The 9566-nt window shown below is 49.2% G+C and overlaps 1 protein-coding gene across 1 annotated transcript in view; it reads right to left on the reverse strand.

Moving 5' to 3' along the window:
* Positions 1-2641: 2641 nt before the first annotated feature.
* MRPL45 (mitochondrial ribosomal protein L45) overlaps positions 2642-9566 on the reverse strand; it is a gene marked incomplete at its 5' end in the record, with an annotated part of 27976 nt that continues 21051 nt past the window's right edge. Inside the window, 4 exons of the mRNA XM_008055713.2 lie at positions 2642-3339; positions 3560-3733; positions 4856-5005; positions 6191-6239. Coding sequence (XP_008053904.2) covers positions 3253-3339; positions 3560-3733; positions 4856-5005; positions 6191-6239 — 460 coding nt within the window. The remainder of the gene's footprint in view (positions 3340-3559; positions 3734-4855; positions 5006-6190; positions 6240-9566) is intronic.

Consider the following 9566-nt stretch of genomic DNA (forward strand, 5'->3'; position numbering starts at 1 on the left):
CCGGGGGGGGGGGGGGGGGGGGGCAGAAACAGGGAGGCTAAACATGGCAGAGCTGGACAGCAGCACTGAAGACAGCACTAAGCCCTGCCCTTTAGGAACAGATACTGGGCCCAGCACGGTGGCTCACACCTATAATCCCAGCACTTTGGGAGGCCAAGGTGAGAGGATTGCCTGAGCCCACAAGTTCAAGATCAGGCTGGGCAACTTGCCGAAACCTCATCTCTACAATAAATCAAAAAATTAGCCCAGCGTGGTGGCATGCGCCTGTGGTTCCAGTTATTTGGAAGGCTGAGGCAGAAGGATCACATGAGCCCAGCAGGTCAAGGCTGCGGTGGTCGTGAGTGTGCCACTGCACTCCAGCCTGGGTAACAGAGTGAGACTCCAACAACGACAAAAAAGGCAACCCCTTCGGGTCCCCTCCCACTGTGGGAGCCTTTGTCCTCTCAATAAATCCTGCTTTCTAAAAAAAGAAAGAAAATAGCCAAGTACTCCATTTCCCAGAGTGAGCAGAGTAAACTTCTCTCTTTCCCAGGCCCTCCCACTCACCTAGGTCCCTTACCTTGGACTTTAGAGCAGTAACTGAATGTGTTGTTGCTCTGGATTATGGCTAGTTAACCCTAAAGCTTCAGAGCCAACACAGATTTTTCTGTCCACCCCAAAACAATCCCACTGGGTCTAGTCTAGCTGGGAACAGTAAGGTTGCCCCCAAACCCACTCTTGTGAAATGAACCACAAGGAAAAAAAAATAAAGACTGCTTTTTCTTGTCCACTGCAGTTGGCTCTAGCTTATTCATAAAGATGATTTCTTTCTCAACATTTTAAACAGGAAAAGTAGATAAGGAAGGAACAATGCCCTCTCGCAAGCAGCAACACAGCTGGCTCCCTGTCAATGCCCAGGTCTACGGTTGATGGCTGACCCGCAGATGGCCTCTGCCTCATCCTCCCAACCACCCTTTACATCTGGGGCCATTCACTCAGCTGGATTTGATCCCATGGGGAAATGAAAACTGCACTTATCCTCTGGCTCCCTGATGGCAGCTACTGCTTAGCTGCTATTTAGGATTATCTAGAAAACCCCGAGACATCCAGGGGAGCAGGATGAGACATCCAGGGGAGAGGGATGAGACAGGTTATTTGAAGCACTGTTTTTACATATTCAAAGAAGTCAATGTATCACCTGCCCACTAAGTACGCTTTTTGTCTGTTTGTTCCCCTTCCCTGCTAGGACAACCCCCTCCATGCTCACAGCTATGGATCCCGCACAAAGCACTTCCCCTCTCATTTTGCCTTAATCCAGGGCTCAGGCAAATAGGATGTGACCAAACCTCACTTGGGCCGTAATGCTGCAAACTGATGTACATTTTAAGCCCAAAGGGTTGAGAGTAAGTAGCATGATGAGCGTGGTTGCTTTGGATTAACCCACAGGACCACCTCGTCCCTAAGCATAAACATCTCTGTGTGCACAGTTGGCACGCTACAGCTGCTGCATAAGCACCAATCCTGCCCAGCAAAGCCTGGTCTGTCTGCTGTTGTGTCTGCTGTGGTAGCTTTCAAGAGACTGAAGAGTTAGGTTATCTATTCTTGACTTGACTCCAGTTTCTTTGGTCTCTACTCTCAGGATAAGATTAATACAGATTAATCTTTTTTTTTTTTGAGTTGGAGTCTCACTCTGTAGCCCAGACTGGAGTGCAGTGGCACACTCACGGCCACTGCAGCCTCGTCCTGCAGGGCGCAGGCGATCCTTCCACCTCAGCCTTCCAAGTAGCCGGAACTACAGGCATGTACCACCACGCCCAGCTAATTTTTTGATTTATTGTAGAGACGAGATCTCACCAAATTGCCCAGGCTGGTCTTGAACCCGCAGGCTCAGGCAATCCTCGTACCTCAGCCTACCAAAGTGCTGGGATTTTAGGCTTGAGCCACTGCGCCTGGGCTTAAGGTCCTATTTTTCAAGAGGAGCCTATACCAGACTCAAAAAAAGCAGCAGTACTATCAGTCAAGCTTGTTGCTGGCACAGAGTGATGTCCCTCATCACACTCCAAAGACCTAGGACACACACAGGCATGTGAGGTCCCACACCCTTTTTTTTTTTTTGAGTCGAAGTCTCACTTTGTTACCTGGCTGGAGTACAGTGACATGGTCACCTCGACTTATTGGGCTCAGGTGATCCTTCTACCTCAGCCTTCCAAGTACCTGTAACTACAGGCGTGTACCACCACACCCAGCTAATTTTTTGATTTATTGTAGAGACGAGGTCTCGCCATGTTACCCAGGATGGTCTTGAACCTTTGGGATCAGGCAATCCTCCCACCTCTGCCTCCCAAAGTGCTAGGATTACAGGCTTGAGCCACCACACCCAGCAACATACCCTTCTCCTGACAACTTGGATAGAGCTAAGAAAGAAGGAAGGGGCAGGCTGGTTTGCTCTACACAGGTTCAGACCCTAGTACGTCCAGCTTCCCAATACTGGGCTGGAAAGAACAGTCACCATCTCCAGGAGCTACTAGAAATTGGGGCACCAAGTTTTATAGGTGAATTTCCCAAATGCATCAACATGCTCATGACCCCTGCCTCCCCCACACTTCCTGGGGTCCCACCAGGATGCAGCTGATAATTAGGAACACAATCAAAGGCTGAGGGATGAATTATTTCTTTGGATTTATATTCTTCTATAAAATACAAATGCTGATTCATCAGTGAGTCAATGTCTGAGAAAAGGTCCTCTTAAGTGGTATTATATCAACACTATTCTTCCCAAGTTTAGATTTCCTGGAAGTCCCATCACTCACAAGTAAGCTCGCCTTCTACTTCTGCCACTGGAAGGCTGGTCTATTCCCAGCCTCAAACAGGGGAAAGCACAGAATCCACCACAATTTTTCCAACACCCTGAGAGTGTTTTATTTCAAACTCTGATCCCTGCCCTGTCATTACAAAGAAAATGCTGCTGGTTTGCTTGCACAGTCCCTGCTGTGGAGAACACTGGTATCAGATGTTCTCTGACACACACAGCCTTCATACTAGATCAGAAGATGGACATATAATACAAAAAAGTAGAGGGCCCATGGCTGTGCCTACCAGCCACCTGCCCAGGCCCAGCCATCAGCCACGGCAGTTGAGGATGAGACTGCTGAAAAGATCCAAGCAGACAGAAGAGAAGGAAGGCGCTCCCTTTCAACAGCATGATGGCGATGGTGACTTCGCAGCATCCAGCAGCTGATTGGCCACGCTTCACCCCAGGAGTCATTTCTTTTGTCAGACCGGCTGAGGCTGATGGGGCTCTCCTTGTGCCTCTTCATAGTCTTCCCACGGCTTCAGCTGGGGGCCAGGGATCATCACCGTCTGAAGAGGAAGAAGCTGAGCTACCCACCAGCCAAGCCCAGGCTAACCCCGAAGAGCCTGCAGGCAGTGACCTCCCTCCCACCAGCTCCCCAGTCACCTTCCCTGGTGTTGCATCATTCCCTCCCTCCACTAGGTGGAGCCCAATAGGGCACCCTAGGGTGCCACAACTCCCACAACTCCCAACTGCCTCAGCTCCCTTCAACCTCGCAGACTGCCTTACCTTAAGGATGGGCTGCTTAGGGGGTGCCCATGAGGGGACGATCTTGCCATGCAGTCTCCAGCTCCCATAGGGGTTCGTCAGGTGCCTTTCAAACACAACATACTCCAAGACATCCTTGGGCACATCTTCCTGTCCATACATCAATCGGCCAAACCGGTCGTAGATGGCCAGAGTCTGCAAGGATGAAAGCAAATCTGGCCCATGAACTGTGTGTGTGTGTCCACACAACAACCATAACAAAAAAAAAACATAATGGGTAGAAAAAAATTTCTCAGAATTCTGAATCTAGGACTAATCATCTGCTGGCACTTGGCTCTTTTTTTTTTTTTTGAGTTGGAGTCTCACTCTGTTGCCCAGACTGGAGTGCAGTGGCCGCTCCTGGCCCCCGCAGCCTTTACCTGCTGGGCTCCGGCGATCCTACCGCCTCAGCCTTCCAGGTAGCTGGAACTACAGGTGTGTGCTACCACGCCTGGCTGATTTTTGATTTATTGTAGAGATGAGGTCTCGCCAAGTTGCTGAGGTGGGTCTCGAACCCGCGGGCTCAGGCAATTCACTCACCTCAGCCTCCTAAAGCAAGGGATTACAGACTGAGCCACCGAGCCCGGCTTGGCACTTGGCTCTTAGAATTTCTTTGACAGAGCCAGGCTTGGTGGCTCATCCTGGTCATTTCTCCCAATTTACCAGGTTTTGTTGGTAAAGGGACCAACTCTAAAGCTTCCTTTATTGTTTTGCTTGATGTCTATGTCTATGGACTTTTGCCAGATATACACTGGAGTCTGTGGCCGGTGCAGTGACACACCTTAATCCCAGCACTTTGGGAGGCTGAGGTGAGTGGATTGCCTGAGCCCACAGGTTCGAGAACCGCCTGGGCAACTTGGCAAGACCTCAGCTCTACAATAATACAAAAAATTAGCCGGGCGTGGTAGCACGTGCCTGTAGTTCCAGTTACTTGGAAGGCTGAGGTGGAAGGATCGCCGGAGCCCAGCAGGTCGAGGCTGCGGTGGCTGGGAGCGGCCACTGCACTCCAGTCTGGAAGACAGAGTGAGACTCCAACTCAAAAAAAAAAAGTTCTTTGACAGGGGTGGGCAGGGAGGAAAGTCAAAACCAGGAAGGGTGGGAGAGAACATGCTCAGGCTGTGTCTCAGCAGAGCTGAGGAGCCGTGGGAAGGGACAATAACAGAGCAAGATGACCATGGTGAGCCTTGTCCTTAGAACTGCAGTCATGCCCAGCACTCCAGAGGTGGGTGCCCACCCGATAGCCAAGAAAAGCTGGAAGGAAAGCAAGCTGGGCTCTACCTGGCGCGTGTGCATACGCACGGTGACCTGGCCATACATGTTGCCCTGGTTCACCAGACTCGAACAGCGAACCTGAACCACCTGGGGCGGCTCTAAAGACTCCACGAAGCTCCAGCGCACTGTCTTGTATTTGATGTCCCAGACCATGTCCTGAGGGCAGAGGAGAACACGCTGGTTTGGGTTTGCCCTCCCTGGGGGAAGCTGGTGCCCCACACATGCTCCCACTTCCTGAAGGACCACAGCCAGCAGGCAGCACTTCCCACCAACGCTCTCTCGTGCCCACTTCCCTCTTGCCTTCCCCAGCTGTTAACTCACCTCACAACTCTCTTCATCTAACTCACACTCAAGACCCACCTTCCTCCTCAAGAACCTTCTCTAAATCAGTGGGAACCACACCCCAATAGATGAACACAGCCAGCACACTCTTCTCCCTCCCACACACGTTCATGATCTGCTAACGAGTGTGTGGACTTTTGCAAATGCATATATGTTTCTTTGCTTCTCCCTCACCTTTTAGCAATGAAAGATGGGAATTTTATAGAGACAGAAAGGCTAAACTGCTAAGACTGGATTAGTTATAGGAGGCTCAGGGGAGACTGAAAGAGTTCTACTGATATGTACTGAAGTTGTTATTCTTTTTTTTTTGGTCAGAGTCTCACTCTGATACCCAGGCTGGAGTCCATGGCACGCTTGCAGCCACTGCAGCCTCGACCTACTGGACTCGGGCAATCCTTCCACCTCAGCCTTCCAAGTAGCTGGAATCAGGGATAAGCCACCACGTCCAGCTAATTCTCTGATTTATTGTAGAGATGAGGTCTTGCCAAGTTGCCCAGGCTAGTCTGGAACCCCTGGACTCAGGCAATCCTCTCGCCTCAGCCTCCCAAAGTGCTGGGATTACAGGTGTAAGCCACCAGCCCCAGCATTGAAGTTGTTATTCTTAAATCTCTAAATGAATCAGAAAGTTTCCATCTTTGGGGATACCCCAAAGTACCTAGTACCCCTGTTACCACATGATATAAGCCTCATGAGCTCCTGTTAAGTCCTTTTAGTGTAGGCATTGGTAGGGTGGCCTAGCATAGCCCATATCCTGACCTCAGGATCCAACCCCCTGTGGTTTCAGCACTGCTTGTGGAAGGAATTTCTTTCTCCTCGTTTGCTAGGGCCCTTACCAGAGTCCATGTCAAGCCACTGTCATTCATCTCAAAAGAATGGAACTTTAACTTGTGCCTTTAAATTCCTGCACTCTCAAAACTGATCTTTCTTAAGAAAAACCAGAGGTGATGTCTAGAATCTGCCCACTCAGACATCCCACAATCCTAAGGAGAGATAACTTACTGGAAAACAGTGTTCAGTTACCAAGGTATGAAGCCGGTCATGGTCTGAGCTAGAAAAGAAAGAGATATACATCACTGACTACTGCTTTTATGATACTCTGTATGAAGGTTGAAAATAGAAAACAGCCAGGTTCGGTGGCTCAGTCTGTACTCCCATCACTTTGGGAGGTCGAGGAGAGTGGATTGCCTGAGCCCGCGGATTCGAAACCAGCCCAGGCAACTTGGTGACACCTTGTCTCTACAATAAATTTTTTTTTTAAACTTTTTTTTTTTTGAGTTGGAGTCTCACTCTGTCGCCCAGACTGGAGTGCAGTGGCCGCTCCCGGCCACCGCAGCTTCGACCTGCTGGACTCCGGCGATCCTTCCACCTCAGCCTTCCAAATAGCTGGCACTACAGGTGCACGCTACCACATCCGGCTAATTTTTTGATTTATTGTAGAGATGAGGTCTCGCCAAGTTGCCCAGGTGAGTCTTGAACCCACGGGCTCAGGCAATCCACTCACCTCAGCCTCCCAAAGGCACGGGATTATAGGCTGAGCCACCGAGCCCGGCTTACAATAAATTTTTTAAAAAAATTAGCCAGATGTGGTAGCATGCACCTGTAGTGCCAGCTATTTGGAAGGCTGAGGCAGAACAATCGCTGGAGCCCAGCAGGTCGAAGCTGGGATGGCCATGAGTGTGCCACTACACTCCAGCCTGGGTAACAGAGTGAGACTCCAACTGAAAAAAAAAAAAAAGATGGGCAAGCGACCCTCACTGGGACGCGAGGACCCATTTTTGCACTAAGCTAGTATAAGGACAAAGTCTAACACAAGTAACAAGCAAAAGCTCATCTTTTCTCCTCTTACCTCTGACATACAAGCAGTACCAACAGGATTGGCCTTGTCCCTTACACACTCATCTCTGAACTCAGTCAAAGATAATAATCTGTCTTCTCTGGTCCTTTTTCCCCTCCAACTTTGTTGTTGCCAAAGTGGCTTACTCATGCTGACTCTATACAGTAATGGTTAAAAATAAAAACCCAGCCGGGCTCGGTGGCTCCGCCTGTAATCCCGCGCCTTTGGGAAGCTGAGGTGAGTGGACTGCCTGAGCCTGCGGGTTCGAGACCCGCCTGGGCAGCAAGACCTCATCTCTACAATAAATCAAAAAATCAGCCAGGCGTGGTAGCGCATGCCTATAATTCTGGCTACTTGGAAGGCTAAGGCGGAAGGATCGCCGGAGCCCAGCAGGTCGAGGCTGCGGTGGCCAGGAGCGGCCACTGCAACTCCAGTCTGGGCAACAGAGTGAGACTCCAACTCAAAAATAAATAAATAAATAAAATAAAAACCCAGACAGCAAACCCCAGGACATAAAGATAAAAGATTTTAAGAGGGCTCCTAACTGAGGGGTCATGAATACACCTAAGACCACAGATTAGTTTCTTTCAGATACACATGCTGTTTCCCCAGTTTCATATTCTACAAGCAGTTTAACTCTATCCCCTTTGAAAAATCTTCTTCTTTAATCCCAGAGCCATTTGGGATTAATTCTAATGTGTCCACCTGCTTCCCTTGAACCTCTATTCCTTTTTTTGTTGTTTTTTTGTGAGTTGGGTTTTCACTCTGTCACCCAGGCTGTAGTACAGTGGCTCAATCACATCTCATCACAGCCTCGACTTCCTGGGCTCAGGTGGTCCCTTCCACCTCAGTGTCCCAAGTAGTTGGGACTACAGTCCTATACCTCCATGCCCAGCTAGTTTTTCTATTTTTCTGTAGAGATGAGGCCTCGCTATATTGCTCAGGCTAATCTCAAACTCCTGGGCTCAAGTGATCCTCCTGCTTTGGCCTACCAAAGTGCTGGGATTATAAGCATGAGGTACCAGACTCTTTCACCTCTAATCCTAATAGAAAAGACTCCAAATCATCTCCTCCAGTGTAGGAAAAGTCTAGACTAGACTGAGTTGTGGTGACAACTACTATGATGACCACCATGGCTGGCACCTCTAAACTCCTCCTCCTCCTCACAAACCTGGCCTAGAAGCCTTCGGTGTAAATAAATTCCTTCTTCTATGAGTTCACTTATGATTTTACAACAGAATTTACTCTAAAAAATGTAAGGAAGATGTCACTTCTGCAATATAATGGTCTGGGATAACGTAAGACTACTGCCACTGTAAGCATTTAGAAATGCTGGATACAATGTAATACCAACAAAACACATTTTCCTTTTTTTTGAGTCTGAGTCTCACTCTGTTACCCAGGCTGGAGTACAGTGGCATGCTCACAGATACCACAGCCTCTACCCACTGGGCTCAGGCAATCCTTCTGCCTCAGCCTTCCAAGTAGCTGGAACTACAGGCACGTACCACCATGCCTGGCTAATTTATTTATTGCAGAGATGAGGTCTGGCCAAGTTGCTCAGGCTGGTCTCGAACCCCTGAGTTCAGGGAATCCTCTTGCCTTGGCCTCCCCGAGTGCAGGGATTACAGGCATGAGCCACCAAGCTTGGCTCCAAACACATTATCTTTTTTTTTTTCAGGTGGAGCCTCACTCTGTCACCCAGACTGGAGTGCAGTGGCCGCTCCCAGCCACTGCAGCTTTGACCTGCTGTGCTCCGGCGATCCTTCCACCTCAGCCTTCCAAATAGCTGGAACTACAGGCGCATGCTACCACACCCGGCTAATTCTTTTTTGATTTATTGTAGAGATGAGGTCTCACCAAGTTGCCCAGGCAGGTCTCGAACCCGCAGGCTCAGGCAATTCACTCACCTCAGCCTCCCAAAGCGCGGGATTACAGGCTGAGCCACCGAGCCCGGCTCAAACCACATTTTCAAATACTCTATCCCAGTTAGCAAAAAAGAAAGTGAAATCTCCAGAGGCCAAAAAGGAAGAGGGGACTAAAAACAGAATGGAAAGAACGCACCCTGATACCATGACAGCACAAGACATGGTGAAGGGTCTTGAGCGGTGGTTCACGCCTGTAACATGCTGGCACATGCCTGAAAAACAGCTATCTGAGAGGCTGAAGTGGGAGGATCGCTTAAACTCAGAAGTTTGACACCAGCCCGGGCAACACAGCAAGACCCTGTCTCTATTAAAAAATTAAAAAATAAAAAAAGCTTTTCTTGAGTTGGAAAATAAATAAAAACTGAAAAATTAGAGCCCTATATTACACTCAGACAGGAATTTCTAAGCTAAGAAATAAACAGAAAAGTCCCGGCACGGTGGCTCATGCCTGTAATCCCAACACTTTGGGAGGCTGAGGCAAGAGAATTGCATGAACCCAGAAGTTCGAGACCAATCTGGCCAACATGGCAAGATCTCGCCTCTATAATAAGTCAGAAAATTAGACAGGTGAGGTGGAGCACACCTGTAGGCCCAGCTACTTGGAAGGCTGAGG

Source organism: Carlito syrichta, unplaced genomic scaffold (assembly GCF_000164805.1).
Source record: "Carlito syrichta isolate Samal-C Ts95f unplaced genomic scaffold, Tarsius_syrichta-2.0.1 Scaffold301933, whole genome shotgun sequence".
NCBI lineage: Eukaryota > Metazoa > Chordata > Mammalia > Primates > Tarsiidae > Carlito > Carlito syrichta.